We start from the raw sequence: 21,819 nt of genomic DNA, 5'->3' as shown, positions 1-21,819 counted from the left end.
CCGAGTTGCATGGGTTCCTCCACTGCAAGGCTGGGGAATTTCCACTAGGGATCAGTGAGGGAGGAAATGTAGATGAACTTCAAAAGCGCTTACCTCTCTCCATCCTTCTCTCTTGGAGACGTTGGTCCATCCGAATACAAAGGACCACCAACGCTTCTAGTCCTGATGGACATTCCAATGAGGCCAGTTCGTCCTTGAGATTCTCGGACAGTCCTTGCCAGAACACTGCTGATAATGCTTTGTCGTTCCACCCAGTCTTGGTGGCAATGATGCGGAACTTGAGAGCGTAATGGGCCACAGTGCAATTTCCCTGGGATATATTCAACAGGGAGGAGGCAGTCGTTACCTTCCTTCCTGTTGTGTCAAAGACCCTTCAGAATTCCGCTGTGAATCGGTCAACGTCAGATGTGAGATCTGGTTTTTGCTCCCAAATCGGTAAGGACCAAGCCAGCGCATCGTCCATCAGGAGGGAGATGATGTACGCCACCTTAGAACTGGGACAAGGAAAGTGTGCAGGCAGTAATTAAAAATGTATGGAGCACTGATTGAGGAAACCCCGGCATCCCGAGGGTCGCCCCATAGCGATTGGGAGTCGGAAGAAGTGGCGCCGAACTTGGGATGGGGGAGCAGGGGTTGATACCTGTAAAGCAAGTGTAGGAATGGCTGGTTGGAGGGCAGTAACCCAGACGTCTAGGTCCCCTAGAGAGTGTGTCTCTGTGTTTGTGAGTGTGTGTGTGTGTGTGTGTGTGTGTGTGTGTGTGTGTGTGTGTGTGTGTGTGTGTGTGTGTGTGTGTGTGTGTGTGTGTGTGTGTATGTGTGTGTGTGTGTGTGTGTGTGTGTGTATGTGTGTGTGTGTGTGTGTGTGTGTGTGTGTGTGTGTGTGTGTGTGTGTGTGTGTGTGTGTGTCAGTCTTATACATATTTTTTATAATGAACATATTTGGCCACGGTATTTAAATTACCATAATACTTTCTAAATATTTGTATGAATATAATTGTAATTCAAAACGTTATACTATTTTTGGAACAGAAAATACATCATTCAATTACTTTTCCTAATTTCTTAAATTATTGTCATGCGATTACAGTGGAAGTAAGAAGAGAGGCTAACAATATAATATAGAGTGCTTCTCTGCGCATAATGACCACTAAATCATTGCTTCCCGTTCAATCCCTTGTAAAGCTAGAATATATAAAAATGAGTCAGCCTTAGGCTGCGTCCATAGGACTGCCGCCGTGCGGAGGCTGAAGGAAAGCGGGTGCTTTCCCTGGCCTTGGTCCGCGCCGTCCGGGGGCGTGTCGGGGGGGGGGGGGGGGGGGGCAGTGATGTCACGAGCTGGTTCGCCCTCATTGAGCGAACCGCTCACGTGACGCGAGCGCCAAATGTAAAAATTTAATGACACACGCTTCTGCACGCTTGCGGAAGCGTGCGCGAGCCCCTGCTAAAGCCGCTCTCATTGCGGCTGCAGGGGCTCACAGAGGGCTCACTGAGAAACGTCAGCGCGCCTCAGCACAGGTCAGCACCTAAGCGCTGACCCTGGACGCAGCCTTAGGCCTCGGACACGCTTACCGCTGGCGTGCTGAGGTGCGCTGAGGCTCAGGGAAAGCGGGTGCTTTCCCTGGCCTTGCGGTTGCAAGCGCTCTCAGAAGGCCGTCACGGGGCGGTCCGGGGGCGGTCCGGGGGTGGGCGTGTTCCCCTAAGACCTGCGCTTCCGCAAGTGCGCGGAAGCGCAGGTGAGCCCCTACTAAAGCCGCTCTAAGTGCGGCTGTAGGGGCTCAGTGCTGAGCGGGAGCGCGCGTCAGCACGCTTACGCCAGCAAGCACCAAACATGGCCAAGGCCTTACTGCGGTAGGCAATTCCCTTTAAGCCCTTTGGTGCTGAAGAGGTGTGAATAGTGCTGAGTTACTTTAGCACTGCTTTAGCAATTATTGCTTCTATACACATAGCAGAAGATAGATGTCACACTGTAATTTATGATGATGCAGATAACTTCACGTAATTGTTTGGAACTCCTCACTTCAGCCCCTGGAAAATACTCACTGACCCTATTTCTTCCACAGTTGGTTGACCTGTTCCTAGTATAGTCCGACTTAGCACAGTCTGCTTTCCACGCTACATAAAGGGGCCGCTTGGTTCCTAAATGCCAGATACAGGTACAGCCAGTCCTGGGTTTACAGCCAGTGAGTGAGCTGCGTAGAGTGCCTCTAAGAAACTCAATTAGGTTGGGAGGTAAAAGCCAGAATTGGTATGTGGTAATTGTGAATCAGTTCTCATTATCATAACCGTCAAGCTGCCAAATGCTAATCTCTCTGAAACTCCTGTTGATCTCTATGAAAGTTTCTGTGAGATAGTACCCCGATCGACACTATCGCACCCTAATGAATAACACCCTGAGAATCCATCATTTAGATGCAAATGCAGTGACTCCCCGTTCTTGTTTACAGAATGACCTGCTTTGGCACACATTTTGCTTCAGGGCCAGGTGGCATAAGCTCAAGAATGTCAATTGATCAGCAGATCTGGGAGAGGGGGCGTTCAGCCATACACACAGAATGACCACACTCCAGGAGGATAACACCAGCCTTGGGCGGTTTGAGAAACAACGTTACTGTCCCGATTCAGCAAGTTATATTTGTCCATTATACCTGGAAATGTGTGGATCAGGTCTGGGTGAGCTCCTGCAAGTTTTTTATTGTGTTCAATTACAGATGGATTATTGTCTTTAGTAGATTTAATTGTACCAAATTATAGCACCCTGTATTATTATTATTATTATTTTTTTAATGATTACAGGTTCTGTGTTCTAGGAAATAGCACCAAGCAACCACAATCTGATAAATTAATAATTTATGTTTCTTTAGACAAGAAAAAATAAATAATACGACTAACATATTTCGTGCATTTGAGCAATTGAGTAAAGTAATTATAGATTAAGTTTCACTTGGCAACACTCAAGATTCATTTGCTATTGGCAACAAACCAATATAAGATTCATCGGCTATTTGCAATAATCCACTGTGAAGTTAGGTTTACGAACAGGAAGATTTTAATTTCTCCGGTATTTTAAAATACTGCACTTGAAGACGTGTGTTGTCATTCAACAAGCACAGAAACTAGTACCAAACACAATGTACCACTTCAAATTTGCAAGAAATACAAAAGCGCCCTCAATCTGTACAAAGGTGAGTACCCAATGCTGTTATTGTGCCCCTAATTTTGACTCTGAGTAGTGATCAAAAAATTATAGACCTAGTTTAGCAGGGGTATTATTAAAATTAAACTACATTATATATTTCCTAGTTCTATTTCACAGTTGTATGTTCCTTGTTTTTCTTTTAATTACTTGATCTTTGCATTGTACTCGTCTACTTGTAGAATACTTATTTAGGTGTACTGTAGTAATAGCCGATGCCAACTGTTTACTAAAATGTAATAAATAGCCTATAGCGATCATTAACAGCGACTCAATTCACAATAATAGTTACTGTCCTTAGGGTAAATAGGAGCCATAGCGTTTCAGAAAAGGTTTACTATTGTCTTATGCTGCTAGCTATACAGTACTTTTGTAGGTTTAGTCTGTGCACTGCAATGCTTTCATTGATGTGCACAGATATTGAAGTGTCTCCTTGTTAATATCTGCATTTCTTAATTGTGCCCAAAAGGAAATGTTCCCTTGTGAAGATAGATAACTTAAATTAGAGTATAGTGGTACATGGATTTGCATAGGTGGATTGCTATCTCTAGCACTTTTAACAAAGAGTACTTTGAGCATATTTCTGTATTGTAATATCAATTATAAATCATTGGTATTTTCTATCTGATAGCTTTAAAATCTGCATGGTTCCATTAAAAAATTCCATAAAAATGTTTGCATATCAGAAAACATTGTGCTTTTGTATGTGAAAATTATAGTAATTAGTACAGTATGCTCACATAAAAAATAACAATTCCATTTATCTACGTTAATGCCCTGAAATTAGGCAGTAGTTTAAGACTCAAACAAAACAGATGAGCCTTGCTGAACCTCTCCATAAATTGGTAAATTAGTATAGAGTAATTGTTTATTTTAAGATGTATATGTTACAGGGTGCTGCCCAATAATTCAGGTAACAGATATACTGTACACAGCAAAGGAGTAAGTCACAAGATTCCTGTATATGGTGGGCATCTATAGTAAAAATGAACTATTAATATACTTAAAATAAGGAGAATCAGAAAAAAAATGTACACTAATAAAAAGTAATACATGTAAAGGAGACTGAAGCTACCGTAGATCTGGTTACACAGAGTCAAACTCCATCAAGTAGAGACTGTGTGTGGATTGGAGGTTTTAGTTCTTAAGTAGTTACCATAGAGGGCTAAAGTGATACTAAGAATTTACCCTGTAACTTATATGAACTGGGATATTTAAAGATGGAGTTAGACTGGGATAGTCTGACCTAGTGTTAATTCTAGAATTCTGTGATATGTGTGTATGTGTAGCCTGGATCATGGAGTTTGACTCTGTGTTGCCAGATCTTGCTCCAGTGTCCTTTACATTTAATACTTTTCATTCGAGTACACTTTTTTTTCTGATTTGTGACTTGGGATTCACCCTTTTTTAAAGTGATGTACTGTATTAAAAGTTCATCTTTACTATAGCTGTGCATCATATACAGGAATCTTTTTTTTATTTGCTTTTTTTGGTGTATATAGTAGTCTAAGACCATTTTGAAATGGTGAAGTACAATCATCAGATCACAGATGACTTGTATGAAGTCCAATTTGTTTATTTTAACCTTTTAAAGTTTTAGTCAAAGAATAATACAAATACAAACTGAAAAATGGACCAAGAAAAGTCTATCATTTAAGTAAAGGGTTAGGTTAATCTTGTGTGTAATACAATTATTATTTGTTTTTATTATAATTTATTTGAGAAATGTATTGTAGGTCTTGTTTGTTCCAATGGGATGCAATTGAGCATCTGGTGGCAGTTACAATGTGGGCTATCTACTTGTTAGTGTTTTTCTTGAATCTTGTATTGGTCTATTTACTACAAATAACCATGTGTCAAGAGGATAGGACTTTGGGTAAATTAATGGATTTTCCCAGAGTAATGTAGCCATGGGGCAGGGCCACCACATATGTATCGGGGAAGCGTGCTGGGCACATTTCTTGGGCAGTCTGGTGAGGTTCCAGATAAATAATTGAGTTTGACTGTTGAGACAATGAGTATTTCAGTATTAGGTGATACCTTTTTTTGTTTTTGGACAAACAATTGAAACTATAAGACAAGCTTTCGTGAATTCTCCTCTCTTTCTCAGGTCAGCAATTCTGACTTACAAAGATTCCATGAGCTTAACACAGATAACCATCTATGATAATGCAGAGAAGCAATACATGGATGAAAGGGACTGTGAGACACAGAACCTACACCCATCAGCAGTGGGGAGAGGGGGTTAATTGTAAAATTCACAGAGAGGCAGGGAAAAACATTACAAAACATTGTGATAATGGGGTAAAAAACCCATATCAGTATTACGTCCTCTTGTTTTTGTGTCAAAGTATATTATCATTTTGAGTTCAAATGTTTTCTGTTCTTGAGTCATTTTAAACATTCTGTTGAGGATTTGGATTTTTAAATCATTTATGAAATGATCCAGCTGTGAAAAGGGGTGTCCCACTGGAGTGCAGTATCTTCCTTCTTCATGGTGTGTTATTGTGTGTCTGTGTAGTTTTGTTCTGGTTTGATGTTTTTTAGCTGGTCTCACCAATGTAGCATCCTTGGTCACATTTTCTGCATTGAATCATATATACCACATTATACCATTTCTACTTCACTGTTGAGATACAGCCTGAATAGGACTGTCGTGGAAAACTCAGTCCACACTTATTAATATTTAGACAAAAGCAATCTGTTCAGAAACTTTATTGCAGCAGCCGCTTACAAGATTACATTGACATTAAATCACGACATGCTGTCTGACTTAACACAAAGGCACTGAACTATAGGCTCTAAGTAAGCTATCTTATACCAGAAAAAGGGGCAGGCATACATCATTTTGCAATGTCTGCCCATATGACTTCATAGGGCATCGTACTTTTCTTTATCTTGTTTTTCTTGCAAGTTACTTGGTTATACATTTTGCAATATATTTTAGCAGATTAAGAAAAAACAAAATTCAGGTACTAAGCTAGCTCATCCTTCTCAAGGCCGACAGCTGGTACATCTCTGACTCTAAAAGGAGGCATTAGTAGATAAGACATTAGTCCAGCTAAACAAAGAACTTACAGTTTCAGCATTAAGGAAAGTTCGAAGGGAGAAACTTATTTTGCACACACACACAATTTCACTTAACCCAGAATGCAATGAAACACAAAACATGTCTCTTCTTACAGCTATGGGAAAAAAAAACCTGATTATAGCTATGCATAGAAATAATGTGAAACTATTATTCTTCCATAGGACCATGTATGCATATTGAACCTTTCAAGACTGCTTCAAAAATCTCCTCCCAGTCTTCAAAATCCAACAGTTTACGTTCTATTCCCATTGTTTCATATATTTGTTTTTCTTGAGAATCAAACATTGTCTAATATTACTACTCGTGGTAGGGAATATCCATGATGGAATGTAAACAATGAAAGAAACCTCATTCCGTGGCGTGCTCCCAAGCTTGAAAAAGCGCCCTGAGAGGCGGGAAACGCGTCAGGGGATGTGTGCTGTTTTTATTCCTTTGGCCATGATGCCCAATAAAATTATCTAATTTTACCTACCAGCAGCATCTATTTATAATTTAGATGTGCCCCAGGTTTTTCCTTTTTTCTATTTACCAACATTAATTTCAGGATTTTTTTTGAGGAATGTTGATGTTTAAGGCCTATGATTTAATGTTTATTTTAAAGCCTGATCGTTTTATTGAAAAGGTCTAATTCACTTAATAGATTAGCCAGAAAGACTAATGGTCTGGAAAGAGATAATAGGATGCCACCCGCAAAAGGCAATTGTTTATAGATGTTGCTACCACACTAAATACAGGCATACCCCGCATTAACGTATGCAATGGGACCGGAGCATGTATGTAAAGCGAAAATGTACTTAAAGTGAAGCACTACCTTTTTCCCACTTATCGATGCATGTACAATCGTCATATACGTGCATAACTGATGTAAATAATGCATTTGTAACAGGCTCTATAGTCTCCCCGCTTGCACACAGCTTCGGACCAGGTAGGGAGCTGGTATTCCTGTTCAGGCCATACTGACAGGCGCATGCGTGAGCTGCCGTTTGCCTATTGGGCGATATGTCCTTACTCGCGAGTGTACTTAAAGTGAGTGTCCTTAAAGCGGGGTATGCCTGTACCTCTGACATCAGGATTACTGTTGCTCTAATGTGAGATGTGAAGGGTTCTAATGATCGGGCAAATAAGAGCAGCCAGGGATATCGGCATCTAATGCACAAGGAAAGCAACAGAGTGAGATTTTTTTTCAATGCATAATATGCGATTAGTTCTGTATAATTCAGATTTAGGTGTTGAATAGGAGTTTATGGCTTGAATTCAGCTATAAAAAACGAGTTTGATCTTTCCTGTTTGTCTCCTAATATATAGAATGAGAATATTACTTCCAGTTTAGTATTCTCACAATATCCCAATCAGGACACAGACCTTTCCAGGAAACGCCACTATGATACACTACTGGTCAAATATGAAGAGAACATAACTAAGATTATCCTAAACCGGCCAGAGAAAAAAAACGCAATCAGCATTTTGGTAAGATTCTTTCAAAACCTACTTTTTGCCAACATATCTTCAATGTTTAAACCAATTCTGGTAATTTTTGCTGTTGAAGTGGGTGTCATAGTTTTAGGCAAGCTTATGTAATGTTCTCTATTTCCACTACAAACAGTACAAACATCTGATGTTGGTCATAGCATGGGCTAGGTTTAACAGTATATAGTCTAACTTTCTCAACATATATTCTGACTGTATTTTTACAAATTACATTTTTATGGGACACATTTATCAAGTGCCGGTACAGGTTATCATACCCGTTCCGGAGTTATTACATCTTAACCATTTAAAAAATGTTTATTTGCTATTTTTAATGTTTGTTTCATATTTCAAGGTAGGCTTAATAAAAAGGGGAAGTTGCATAATGAAGTATGTCGTCAGAATGAAAAGGGATGGAAGGTCACATTTATCAAGTGCCTACATGGGTCATTGCACCTGTTCTGGTGTTGCCTCCCATATACTTTAATGCAACTGATATAAAAATAAATTGAAACGTGATGATTTTTGTTCTGGCATGGAATGTAAGAAACTTGTTGATGTGATGATGATCTGTTGGCACTTATGTGACAGAGCCATAGTAGATGAAAAGAGAGGCAACTGGAGAATTGCTTCAAAACTGGTGCAAATTTCATCATTGTATTGTATGTCTTTATTTATATAGCACCAAAAGTGTACTCAGCGCTTGTACATCAATGTATCAAGGTGCTTCATTCCACCTTTTTTTCCCCAGTTGCACCATGAGCGTTTTGGGGAGTGGTTAGGGGAGGAGTTGGTAGGGGAGAAGATAATCAAGTTGTGCCTAAAATTGTGGTGAATAAATCTGGTTGTTTTAGGTGGCATTAACCTCTGCTCCAGAAAGATCTGCGACCAATATAAGAAGCACAATTAGAAAGTTTAATACATACAGTATCTCGCTGGCACAATGCACCATTGCAAAATTTTGATGGATCTTGCCTCCCTAGAGTTTATATGCGAGCTGCAAAAGTTATTAAAGTTTATGGTGCATTAGTGACAAAGATGTGTAATTAAAGTATTTGAGTAGATATTGTGAGGAATTTCCTTTGTGAATATTCTATGATTTATGTTTTGCTTGGTTGTTTTTAAGATGTTTTCTGAAATTATCAACGCGCTTGAAGAAGCTGCTAAAGATGACTCTGTTTTGGCTGTTATTACAGGTAGACAATTAATTAAATTAATCCATGTTTTTTATTGGCATGAATTACAAACATTAAAATGAGTAGTCAAGTTAATAACTAGCATTTATTATTCACAAAGAATGCATTGCTAAACCGTGCCAACAATAATGTAAATATTTTATTTTTATTAATTAGTATGAATGAAGAAACCTATTGACTTTATTGGGCAATGATTTCATTGTTTTATTGCAGGAGAAGTTATGACAGTCCAGCATTATAGTAAAAATGAATAATCTTGTTCAGGGGTCTGCAACCTGCAGCCCTTTATGCTCCTACTTGCGGCTCTCTGCAGGTTGCCGACCCCCAGCTGTGGCCTTTTTCCCTCAATATCTTATCGGTGGCCGTTGGGGGGCAGGGGGCACTGGTAGAGCCTCTTGTTGCCACAGGACCCGTCGTCTCCCCAGCTGCTTGCCTGCCTCTCTCCTTTACTGTCCCACGCTGGGCTCTCATACCAGTGCGCACCGGAAGGGCATGTCGCAACTTCCGGTGCGAGCCGGCGACAGTGAGGGAGGGAGGCCAAATATACTGTTATATATGTGTGTGTTTGTGTGTGTGTGTATGTATATATATATATATATATATATATATATAAATATATATATATATATATATATTGTGTGTGTGTATCTGGGGGGATGATAGTGTGTGCGTGTGTGTATTTGGGGGGAGGGCTTGTCTATTATTATTTGGGGGGGTTGTGAAGATGTTTTTGGGGAAGGGTAGTGTATGTATTGTGTACAGATGCAGCCACCAGTATTAGAACACTCGCCTGGTGAAAATCTGGGGCAATCTCACAGTACTGTAAATGCCTCAACATTTCTGTGAGATTCTTAATGGCCTATCGGATTAATGCGATGGGCCATTAAGAATCTCACAGAAATGTTGAGGCATTTACTGTGAGATTCCTTCGTTTTTACCCAGGCAAGTGTTCTAATACTAGTGGCTGCATCTGTATTTGTAAATGATACTTTTGCACAGAAGAACAATGAAAAAAGCTAAAGGGACTTATTATTGTGTGATGCATTTTGTTCCCCCACATATTTTGACGTATCTTAATGCTTATACGGTATATACCTATTAGTGTGTGTACAGTATATGTATGTGTTTTTGGGGGGTGTAATATTCATGCATGTTGCGGCTCTCGAAATATTTTGAAGAAAGAATATTTTTTATAAATTGGCTCTTCTTCCTTGTGTGGTTGCAGACCCCTGATCTATTAAATATAAACATGGCCCATGGAATCTGTGTTCAATCTAAATAAACATATGATTTAGACGAGTGAAGCAAATACACATCCAAACTTTACCACATTTAATATTGAACCCTTTGGATGTTACATGACACAGCCAATGTAGCTTCCTATGCAGTGCTGAACGTGACCTAGCTGGCAGAGGAACGGAAGGGGACTCCTCTTCTGTTTTGCGTCAGTGATACCGCGATCACATGAATGCGATGTGCCAAGGGGGCTGTGGTACTCTGGTGCCACAGCCCCACTGCATTCAAAGGGTTAAATAATAAAATATTTGTGAAATATGTCACTTGACCACACAAACACATTGCATACTCTCCAACTGTACATGCATGTGTAGTCAATGTTATTGCAATCCGTGGCACACAGTAGCAGGACATATACAACGCCTCAGTGGGAGAAAAACCCAGTGTTATTAATGAGCCATTTCAAATTCAGGAGCACGTAACGAGTTGCAATAACATTGGCTACATCTGTATTTTGCAGACATCGTACACGTTTGTATGTCCTGTACTTATTCAATTTAGCTGTACTTATTTTTGCCAGTGGTTGAACCTTGGCAAAAAAGGATGGCTTATCTGATAATGATCAGGTGGGTAGGGATTTATTTTATTCCACTTCTACTGTGTGTATATGTATATGCAAATAAACCAAAAATACGCATGTTATTGGTAACATGATGTTTGCCTATGGTTAATTGTGCAGATCCTCCTTCATAGGTGTTACTTGTGTAGCCATGCTGTAAAATGGTCTGCAGTTATCCCTCCTGCTGGCAGTAAGGCCTGGTAAGTTACAGGGATGCCAGCAGTAATCATGGAGGTTTGCCCTCACACCCTGGTGAGGTGCCCTATGTGTGGATGGGAGGAGCTACATACTCTGAGTCCACCGTTAGTAACATCAGAGATCTGCCTGCCCCCTGAAGATATAAGGCACAACACTGTTCAAAGTTAGTTGTGTTGGAGTAAGAAGCAGGTCTGCGTTGAGACCTGGGAGAAAGAGGCCCACTAGTGCTGTAACTAGTGGCCCCATTCTATATAAATCAGCATCAAGCTGTCAATGCCATACTGTGTCCAGGGACCTGGCACAGGGGTGATCTCCCTGAGGGGAGAGGGGATCCCACTCCATTGGGAGGGTGTACCTTCGAAGGGATCACACGGCGAGATGTGTGGCTGAGTAAATCGCTGCAAGGGGCAGTTGGCCCATACCAAGCAACAATAAAGAATGACCTTGAATAAAGACACTTCACTGTGTGAGTCTGGAATTACTCAGCAGGGGAAGGCACCACCAAGGAGGAGTTCCTCATCAGAATCATCCCCACGCAGACGCAGGGATCCTGATGAGGTGGAGGCGCTGCACTGGATATAGGTAGAACTCGCACACACTACCTCAGCTGCCTGTCTGGGTTGGCAATCCCCATACATCATCATGCGGGAGACTCAGGAGTCCTGTTGCCAACAGGTGCACCACCAGACACGACCATGTAATGGGGACTGGTTAGACCACAGGGGCCAATGTGAGATTGGGTGGGTCAGGCTAGGCCAGAAAATCCGTTACACTTGCTTGAAAGTTCCTCTATCTTTCACGATCACAAGGTACAGTATATAATAAAGTGTACATCTTTCCATGTGCTAAATGTTGAAAGATCTATCATTGTATGATTTTTACCTAAGTCCATAGAGAAGTATGAAATGAGCATGGCACACAGGTTACATCTCAGAATTAATGTATAGAGAGGATTTCAATCAACATACTGTACTGTAAGTGAACACCCAAATTGGGAAGTGCTTTTAGAATGAATTGGGGAGTGACTGAGGGCAATGCTATAAAAGGATGAATCAAAAGTTATCTCTGATCAACAATAGGATTTATTATTGTATGAATAAATACAATAATACATTTAATTTGCTTATTTATTGCATCACTTGCAGGAAGTGGGACATTTTTCTCCAGTGGAATTGACCTGAATAGTTTGATATGCACATCGGCAGATGAAATGGAGATGTTAACTTCTGCGGACAAGATAAAGTATGATCAAGCCTTTGATTTGCCTCTGTATTCTGATAATCAATTAAGATAAATAACCACTTACTACTTTTTGTAATGATACTCCTGTATTTTTTTTAGCAGTTGTAATATTTGAATTTCATATATTTTTATCTACAATCAATGTGTTCTCCAACTTTTCTCAGGAGCAAAGTGCTACCAAAACATGGTATTCATTTTTTACATTTTATGCAAAACTGGAGTTATTCCACTTACTGTAAACATAATTACATTTCATAGGAGCAAAATGCATAGAATATCTAGACAAAGAGTTAACAAATAGTGAATTTTACTTTATAAGCAGTTTTTGCCTCAATTCAAAATGTGAAAGTAATATCATTTGCTTCTGTGTCGTAATTTGCCATCTGATATTCTGTAGTTTTAAGAGTGCATTAAAAGTTTTACATCTAATAGCTGGTTCAGTATATTCACATGATCAACTCTATATGGTGATGCATTTTTTGGACCAACATAAAAAACACTGGTAGTTTTAATATACTATAAACAAGCATTCAGCATGCAATATTATTCTCACTTGCTGTAGTAAATTTCCATAATCTCTCCCAATCTCAGGTGCTTTGTGAAACATTTCATTGATTTCCCCAAGCCGCTGGTTGCTATCATAAATGGTCCTGCAATTGGGATTTTTGTTACTCTTCTGGGACTATTTGACCTTGTGTATGCCACAGAGAAGGTGAGTAGCATTGTTTTTATATTCTAGATTGCTAAATGCGACAATGCACGGAACAAAGTTTCCACTTCTTTGGCTGTTAATTTGTTCTTCAAAAATGAGTCGGAGAGACAACTGATAACTGGGGCAGTACCTGGAAATATGCAAAAACCAAATATGTGAAATTGTTTATTTACATATTTTCTGGGTACCACTCTCTCAGGCATCATTTGTCTCGCCATGTGGAATATAGGTTAATTTGTTTGGCGCTATATAATAAGGTAAAAACCCTTATATCTGTATACAAACACTGTGTGCAAAGCATTTAGACACGCATTGATATTCCAAAAAATGTATTGCACATGAAAGAAAAAACAAATGGACCAATGTTTTGGTCCCAATGTGGACCGTCTTCGGGGTTAACATGAACAACACCAAAAGCACAGTAAATGGGGAAGGGGAGGGGATAAGAGGGCACACCCCGCCCCCCTCCATTGATGGCAAATGTCCAGCCAATCAAAGTCCATGAAATTGGCCCCCAGGACTACATTTTGGCACCAAATCCATAAATTGCAGAAGCAGCAGCTGTGCTCTGCTCCTGTCTTATTGATCTGCAGAGCCAAATGGCTGCTTAACTTCAGTGCAGAAGACGACGGCAGGTGTAATAAAAACAATGAAAGGAAAAAAAATTTAATTTAATTTTTCAGCAATGGCTAGACCATTGTATCAAATAAAAACTCATGATTACTACATTTATGGGAACTACATATAGGGGCCTATGCAGAGAGCAGCGCTATTTCGAAATTCGCCATTTTTTGGAGAAAATCGCGCAGAAAGCAGCAGAAAATGGCGAGTTCCGAAAAACGCGCCAATTTTTCTTTTCTATTTGTAAAACTCGCCTCGCGGCTGGCGAGAACCTCAATCTCGCCAGTTTAAAAAATATCCGTATGCAGAGAGGCGCGAACGGCATCTAGCGGCTGTTCGCGCCAATAAAATGGCGCGATTGTCTCCGTTTTGCCTCGCCAAAAAAAACTGCCGCTCGCGGCCATTGCAAAGGGGAAAAAAAAGGCGCGAATTTGTTTTAACACATTTCTGAAGCGCGCATCTCGCCAATTTAAACTCGCCACACGCATCCATGTTAAACATAGCAGAATTCGCACTTTTCTGCATATGGAGAATAAAACTCTCCAAAAAAGCTACTTTTTATGAAATTCGCCAATTTTAAAATTCTATGCTCTCTGCATAGGCCCCATAGAGTGAGGTGAGCCATAAATCACAATGTAAGAGTAGTTACTACAATGATAAAACTAATTATAAACATGAATTGAAGACATAGTGGATACTGATGTAAACAGCAATCAAATAATTTTATAGAGAAGGTACCCCTGTTTATTAAAAAAAAAGAAACGTGTAATTTGAAATAATCATAAAAGTTAAATCTCTACTGACATGAGAAAAAAATAAAATAAAAACAGCCTACGCAAAATTACCTAGGCACATAATTTTCTTGTTACATATTCGATTGAACAGACCTCCACAACCCAGTGTCACTGTTTTGGACCTTGAAACACGGGTAATTAGCGTGTTTTCTTCTGTTACCTAGGCACATTATTTTGTGGTGCCCTTGCTGGTTTGACAGATCTCCACGGTCCCAGACACTATCATGTTATCTTTTAGTCTGAATGGGTAATCATCTGTCTCTTAGGCAGGATTACTATGAATATCACTTCCTGCCTCTGGCTTACTAGACCTACCATGCCCATATCATTTTGGTTTGTTCTCCAGCTAAATGGTGTTTTTCGCTGCGGCACCAGGTATAACTAACACGTGCTTCATGTGTACATCCATGGTTTTCATTCAAGAAATAGTGCCTATGCATTTCTTTTTTATTTGAATTTTTCCTTCTTTTTCTCTCACGTTGGTACATATCTTTCTTTTATGATCATTTGAAATTACATGTTCTGTTTTTGTTATAAACAATTTTTCCCTTACCGGCATTATCTTGGCAATCCTGGCTAGCGGTACATGCTCTATAAAATGATTTGATCGCTGTTACATCAGTATTCACTACAGTATGCCTTCAATTTACATTTATAGTTACTCATTTATTATTAGTTTTATCATCGTAGTACAATTATTGTACTTAAGTGTTACGCCGGTGCTGCCCGCAGACCAGACCCGTCCCCTGAGCTGAAGGGGGAAGTGGTAATACACGCACCCGCAGCAAAGGGAGCGTGTCTGGAGTGTGGTATGAAGTGTTGCCAGGCCAGGTGTAGTAACGTAGACAATACTTGCCAGTACCGGTTGTAGAGATAGAGTGAAGAATGCCTTGCCGACATCAGGGAGTGGAGAGTGGAGATAGGTTGTAGTCCAAGCCGTGTCCAAGTGGTTACCAGAGTGAGCGTTGTCCAAGGAGTGCCGAGATCGAGAGCCAGAGGGGGTAGTCATACGAGCCGTGTCAGAACCTGAGAAAACACTAAGAGAATCCAGAAGTACTTCCATACAGAGTAACGAAAAAAGACGGTGCAAAACAGCGCTAAAAAAATAATAACAACAATACTTGAAATAAATATTGCAGGCAGCCTGGCAAATACTGACTGTACAGTCAGAAAATGAACCACAGAGAAAAGAAAGAATTGCCGGCACCAAATCAGTCCTTTGAATAATAATAACTCCAAATAAAAACCAAACCGTCTCTTGAAAAGTCCCAAAAGTGTCCTTGAACAGATAGGCAGTGAAGGGGTCAACAAACGGCTCACACCAAATGGTAGTGCAATATGTAAAAAAGAGAAGAAAACAAACAGATAATGGTGCAGTACGCCAAAAAAGTAGACATTAAAACATTAAAAACTCACACATGACAAACATAACACACAATAACAAACAGACACTAGCAAGGCTATAATCCTAACAAAAAGCTATTTATTAACATGAAATACTGGGTTCCGGAGGATAAGCACTTAAGTCCAGAGGGGTAAAATTGAAACCCTACTTACAGGACAGTGGATGGTAAAAGCAGTGAAGCTGAAGATCGCTCAGGTGCTCTTCTCTGATGATAACTGGAGCTCCTTTAGGGATTGCCTCGTGTGGGGGATGGATGTTGAGTTGCACGAAAACCGGAACTTCCGGGTGGATGTGACATCACACGCCGCGGTGTTACCGAAATCGCTGCTCTTCTTCCTCTCCTTTCCCCCCACAGCCTACACAACTGCTGCCAATATCCTCCACAACCAAACGAACAGCTCTAAAAACAGGATAATCTCCCAACGACGTCACATCCACCCGGAAGTTCCGGTTTTCGTGCAACTCAACATCCATCCCCCACACGAGGCGATCCCTAAAGGTGCTCCAGTTATCATCAGAGAGGAGCACCTGAGCGATCTTCAGCTTTACTGCCTTTACCCTCCACTGTCCTGTAAGTAGGGTTTCAATTTTACCCCTCTGGACTTAAGTGCTTATCCTCCGGAACCCAGTATTTCATGTTAATAAATAGCTTTTTGTTAGGATTATAGCCTTGCTAGTGTCTGTTTGTTATTGTGTGCATTGTTTGTCATGTGTGAGTTTTTAATGTTTTAATGTCAACTTTTTTGGCGTACTGCACCATTATCTGTTTGTTTTCTTCTCTTTTTTACATATTGCACTACCATTTGGTGTGAGCCGTTTGTTGACCCCTTTACTGCCTATCTGTTCAAGGACACTTTTGGGACTTTTAAAGAGACGGTTTGGTTTTTATTTGGAGTTATTATTATTCAAAGGACTGATTTGGCGCCGGCAATTCTTTCTTTTCTCTGGACTTCCATACAGAGACTATGTCGAGCAAAGACTGAGAGCAGGGAGGAGCTAGATAAAGTAGGGAGATCCAATCTGCAACGGAGGCGGGACAGGAAGAGCTAAAGGGAGACACTGCAGATTGGTGCAGACATAACAGGCCAGGTGAGTCTTGTTGGTAACCTGAGTATGCCCGTGCAGTGTGCGGGGGCGGAGCCTGAGGTCCGGGGGACGGGAAGAAGAGTGTGCAGAATGAGCGTGCTCCGTAACGCGTGTACGTACATGGACCGCGCCAGAGGGTGGTTCAGGTGTGCGCGCGGGAGGGTGTGGGCGCGCCCGGCGCTTACCAGAGGAATCGCTGAGGGGAGTGATCCCGCGATGGCGGCAGGGGCGGGGAGCCGTGGAGACCGGTAAGGCAGGATTGTGTTGTGTGTCCAGGGGCTCCCTAGGGGTAGAGAGTGCCCTGTGAGGGGAGCGTGAAAAACGCAGATTCCTGACATTAAGTTGATACTTTTTCGTCCTTGCTTTTCCTGTATTCTTACTTTGTGATTTATGTTTCATGAAGAACCATAGAATTAGTAAGCCTATGGTTTTTTTTATTTGATACAATGATCTAACTACAGTATCGCTAAAAGAACAAAACAGACCGTCTTTCTTTCATTGTTGGTTTTTATTACACCAGGCGTCTTCTGCATTGAAGTTAAGCAGCCATTTGGCTCTGCATATCAAACAGACAACAATAGAGCACAGTTGCCTCCTCTACAATCTATAGATTTGGCACCAATATGGAGTCCTAGGGCCAATTTTCTTAACTTTTATTGGCTGGACATTTTGTTATCACTGGTGTAGGGGGTGTTTTTTTGTTTGTCTCTATTGCTTGTTTGATGGTGTTCACATTAACACCGAAGACGGTTCACATTTGGACCAAAAAGTTGTTCCATTTTTGTTTTTTTAATGTATTCTTTCTCTCTCCTAATAGAGGTAAATGTGAATTTTATTCCTAATAGAGATATATTAATATTTTATCTGGTAGTGGTAGGACTTGCGAACAGGGTCTGCCTTGTCGTGGCTCGCAGGCTTTCAATGCTTTGGCCAAAGGGTTGAACTAAATTACCCTTTTTCAAGTGAATATATAAGTATTTTACTGTGTATTTTTGTCATATTCGATGTAGCATTGGGCTTCTGTTACTTGTTGTATACATTTGCCACGCTCAATAGCTCTCCTGTTTGACACTTATATACATATATATATGTGTGGGGGGGGCGGTCAGGGATTCCTAAAATGAGCTTGCTGGGGTTCTGTGTGTTGTTTGCTTTCGCTTAAGTTTGTAGGTGTAATTACAAGTATGAAAGACTCTCTAAATTGTTATCACAGATTAGAACCAACCTACACTTTTTGAGGACCAATAATGCTCTTTTTCTCAAAGTCTCCTGGATGCAAAAATGGTGGGAGGGGAGGGGGGGGGGAGTCAGGAAACTACACAAAAATGTCAAGAAAAATCTTCACATTGAAATTAGTGGGATATGTTTCCTTTTTAAAATCTGCTGCTTTATTTTGACACTACTTTTGCATTCAGAAAATTTATATCTAACATTTTGCAGTTAGTGTGTTTGAGAAAGTTAATGCTGATGAGCTACAGTACCAAGAGTATGGAAGTGTTATCCCAGCTAATTTTTTAATTTTTTTTAATTATTATTATTTCATTTGGCTCTGTTTTTGATTCTAACAACATTTCCAACATTTCTGAAAAGTTGGAAGTAAAATGTGAGAATAGTTCCAGTTATAACATAAAGTTGGGGGTATGTACTATATGTACTGTACTGTATGTCCACTATGCTGCTTTACAGAATTTACTTTGTTGCAATTGTGCTGATGGGAAAACTAACAATAGCCCTGTATGTGTACAATGTTTGCTTTTGTTTTGAAATAGGCCACATTCCAGACTCCATTTAGCCTACTTGGTCAATGTCCAGAAGGATGTTCCACGTATACCTTCCCACTTATATTGGGTCGAGTAAAGGTATGTTGTTCAGATTGGCACAGAATTATATGGTGTCGATGAGAGCGATTTACCTAGAAAGGACAGGTCATGCACAAAAACTCATTCTAAAGATCTTCCTTTTTAAAAAGCGAGGTTTTGGTAGCAAGAAACCACATGGGTTCGAAAAATGCATTTATACTAAGCAAGATCAATTAATCCAGCTGTAGAAGTGACAAAGAGAGCAAGGAGTCCCTCAGTATTTCAACACGGTTACTGTATGTCATAATTACTATATGAAGTTTCTTGTTTTGTAAAACAAAAAAAGTGCAGAAGGAGAGATGCTTTAATGAGTAACTTGAGTGACTAATAACAAAAAAAAAAAAAGAAACATTGAGGATTTAATTAAATGTCTAACACCACTATGTAACCAATTTGCAACAAATGAAGCTTTAAATACAAATGTGTGCTCTGTGATTAGACTAATATGAATCACTCAGATTGGACATATAATGTACCCATATATTTTAGCAATGTTCTCCAACATGTCTTCAACTGATATGCACACATTACTTCACAACACATAAAATAGATGGTGGATAATATGGTTCTCTCTACTTTTGTTGTTTCTGTGTATTATTTTCATCATTTTTGTGGATATTTCTGAGAATGTTGCATTTTGTAACTAACTAGATACCAGCACATACACATTTAAATGTATGACTGAGGGGCTTTTTCTATATTGGCCAATGCAGCCGTAAAGGCCGTTTTCAGACACAAGTCCCAAAGGAAGTCAATTGAGAAATTTATTTGGAAAAGGCCTGATCAGGCCACTTCGGCTGATATAGAAAAATCCCCAAGGCTCCTTGAGTCACCACATTTATCTAGGGTTCAACTCGACTGTCTTAAGAAGCCTGCAACACTGGGATCACAGTTGCATAGCAAAATGCTTTCTTTGCCATGGTCTTGACAAAATGAAGCCTCTATTTAATATGTTGTGGAACCTAGCAGTGGTGGTGAAATGCTCCATTCAAACGAATGGGAATAAAATTTTCTCCAATGCTGGGAAGCGACTCCACAGCATATTGAATAAAGGCCTTGGTAGGGTTACATCTGCATAGGTTGTAGATGTTGCGATTGAAATCGTCAGCTTATGTTTGGGTGGAGAATAGATGGGAGGGGCGGGCGGAGGTTTGTTATTATCAAAAGGTTTTTTTCCACCCCATGCAGGCATGTGTCTGTCCATATAACCTGTAGTATTTTACTAATCCTTGCAGTACTTTACGGATTATTGTAAGATGCCAGTAAATTGCAAAATGTTGACCAGTATCTATTGTACATTTTCAAGATACTGGCATTTGTTTAACTGTTTCTTATTTAGGCCAATGAAATGCTTATTTTCAACAAGAAGTTGACTGCGCAGGAAGCATGTGATCTAGGGCTCGTGAATGAGGTTTTTTCAGACAGCACATTTCAGCAGGAGATTTGGACAAAACTTAAAGCTTATGCCACCCTCCCCAGAGACGTAAGTGATTCACATTGCACAAAGATGTAGTATTCATGTTCTGCAGTCAAAAAGGAGCATGGTGATGTTTTTGAGTAGTCGTGGCCATATATCTCAGAAAAAGATCAATAAATACAATCCCATACAGTACTGTTGACCTTATTTCAAATGTATTCTGGTACTGTATTACTTGGAAATTAATTTGAGTTGTACCATGCCTTGGAATAAGATTCAGACTTTTTGGAAAAGTGTTTATATACTGAAAAAACTCAAAATGAGCCTCCATGAGTGTGCAATTTTGAAGTGGAAATGGCTTGGAAGGGCCATGCACACACACTTGTGTAAGTAGAATTCATGGCATATTAACAGGCAAGCAACAGATATGCCGTTTACTGTGACACGAAAAAGATAATAATTGCATAAAATTAATTACCTGAGGTCAATTATTGATCTGAGGAAGAGAGGAGAACTCTGGACAGCTTGTCTTATAATATCAATTGTTAGTTCAAATAAAAAAGGTATCACCTAATACTGAAGTACTCATTTACTCTGCACCATCACAACTGGAATAACACGGCTATTTCTATTTAATTCCTGAAAACTTACAAACCGACTATAGAAGACAGTCTATTCAGGTTATCACAATAATTAATGTGTTTGTTTCTTTTAGTCTCTAGCCCTCTCCAAGCAGTTGATTCGCAGTGTGGAAAAGGAAAAACTGTACGATGTCTGTGCAAGAGAGACGGACCGGCTCATCGAGAGGTGGCAGTCAGATGAATGCACCAATGCTATTCGTGCCTTTTTCCAGAAAAGGGCCAAGCTGTGAGCTGTTGCTAAACAAATTATCTACTTCCGGAAACAACCAACGTACCACACTAGGCATAAAACTTAACGAGTTATATCAATCATTTGTGTTGCTTGTCTGATTTTTTTTGTAGCTGTAAGTACACAAAACACAAGACTGCAAATAACTTACTAGCAAACCTGGCCATGCATTCATAATTAAATATCTTCTGGCGTGTATGGATCACATTAAAGAGTAAATTGTATATATGCTAAATATGGCACCATAGAGAAGATTTTTTACCATTTACTTCCCCTTAATGTGTCTCACTAAATAATACTATAGAGAAGGACGGGGCGCTGCACACCAACCAAAATGAGAAAACTGCTGGGTACATATTCATGGCAGTACTGAGAGAGTAATCAAAGAAAAGAAAAAAAGAGAATGGCACACCATTCTTTTAAAAAATAAAAAAATAAAGACATTTATTACAAAGTCAACATTTCAGTGTACACTTAACCTTTGCCAGGTCTAAAGAAACAATACAAGTGCCCATATACTGTATAGTGTTCCCAAATCACAAACACAAGCCCAAAGTAAAAAGCCCCAACCATCTTGGGCAGTCTTATGACGTTATTGCTAAGAGTCCATACCCTAACGGCAATGTCACGGGAGACAAGTACTTTAACACCAAAACCACCGGGATCACTAGCACCAGACAGGAATAAAATGGGGTTTATTCTGGCACGCCGGCAGACAAACAAATATGTACAAAACATGATACAATACCATCTGGGGACCTGGGGAGTATACTCTAGCCTCGTTAGGTGCATGGGCCTGCTTCAAGAAGGCTT

General features: G+C 40.0%; 1 protein-coding gene across 2 annotated transcripts; it reads left to right on the top strand.

The window, feature by feature from the left end:
- Window positions 1–2,538: 2,538 nt before the first annotated feature.
- LOC142487078 (enoyl-CoA delta isomerase 2-like) lies at window positions 2,539–21,089 on the top strand. Of its 2 annotated transcripts, XM_075585775.1 has the most exons (8): window positions 2,540–3,182; window positions 7,590–7,751; window positions 8,878–8,947; window positions 12,146–12,242; window positions 12,834–12,954; window positions 18,630–18,719; window positions 20,059–20,202; window positions 20,852–21,089. In XM_075585775.1, the coding sequence occupies exons 1-8, from the start codon at window positions 3,129–3,131 to the stop codon at window positions 21,005–21,007; spliced, it is 894 nt and encodes a 297-aa protein (XP_075441890.1). In that variant the 5' UTR covers window positions 2,540–3,128; the 3' UTR covers window positions 21,008–21,089. The 2 variants fall into 2 exon arrangements, with proteins under 2 accessions (XP_075441891.1, XP_075441890.1); XM_075585776.1 differs by lacking the exon at window positions 18,630–18,719 and having other exon boundaries at window positions 2,539–3,182.
- Window positions 21,090–21,819: the final 730 nt, after the last annotated feature.

Source organism: Ascaphus truei, chromosome 2 (assembly GCF_040206685.1).
Source record: "Ascaphus truei isolate aAscTru1 chromosome 2, aAscTru1.hap1, whole genome shotgun sequence".
Lineage (NCBI taxonomy): Eukaryota > Metazoa > Chordata > Amphibia > Anura > Ascaphidae > Ascaphus > Ascaphus truei.
This window is presented reverse-complemented; position numbering and strand designations above follow the sequence as displayed.

What these genes read in the sequence shown, in the direction of transcription:
- LOC142487078 (XM_075585775.1), top strand. Translation starts at nt 3,129, where the DNA reads ATGTACCACTTCAAATTTGCAAGAAATACAAAAGCGCCCTCAATCTGT. An exon ending in TTGTGTATGCCACAGAGAAG is followed by an intron (nt 12,955 to 18,629) that starts GTGAGTAGCATT and finishes GTTTTGAAATAG; the next exon opens with GCCACATTCCAGACTCCATT. An exon ending in ATGCCACCCTCCCCAGAGAC is followed by an intron (nt 20,203 to 20,851) that starts GTAAGTGATTCA and finishes TGTTTCTTTTAG; the next exon opens with TCTCTAGCCCTCTCCAAGCA.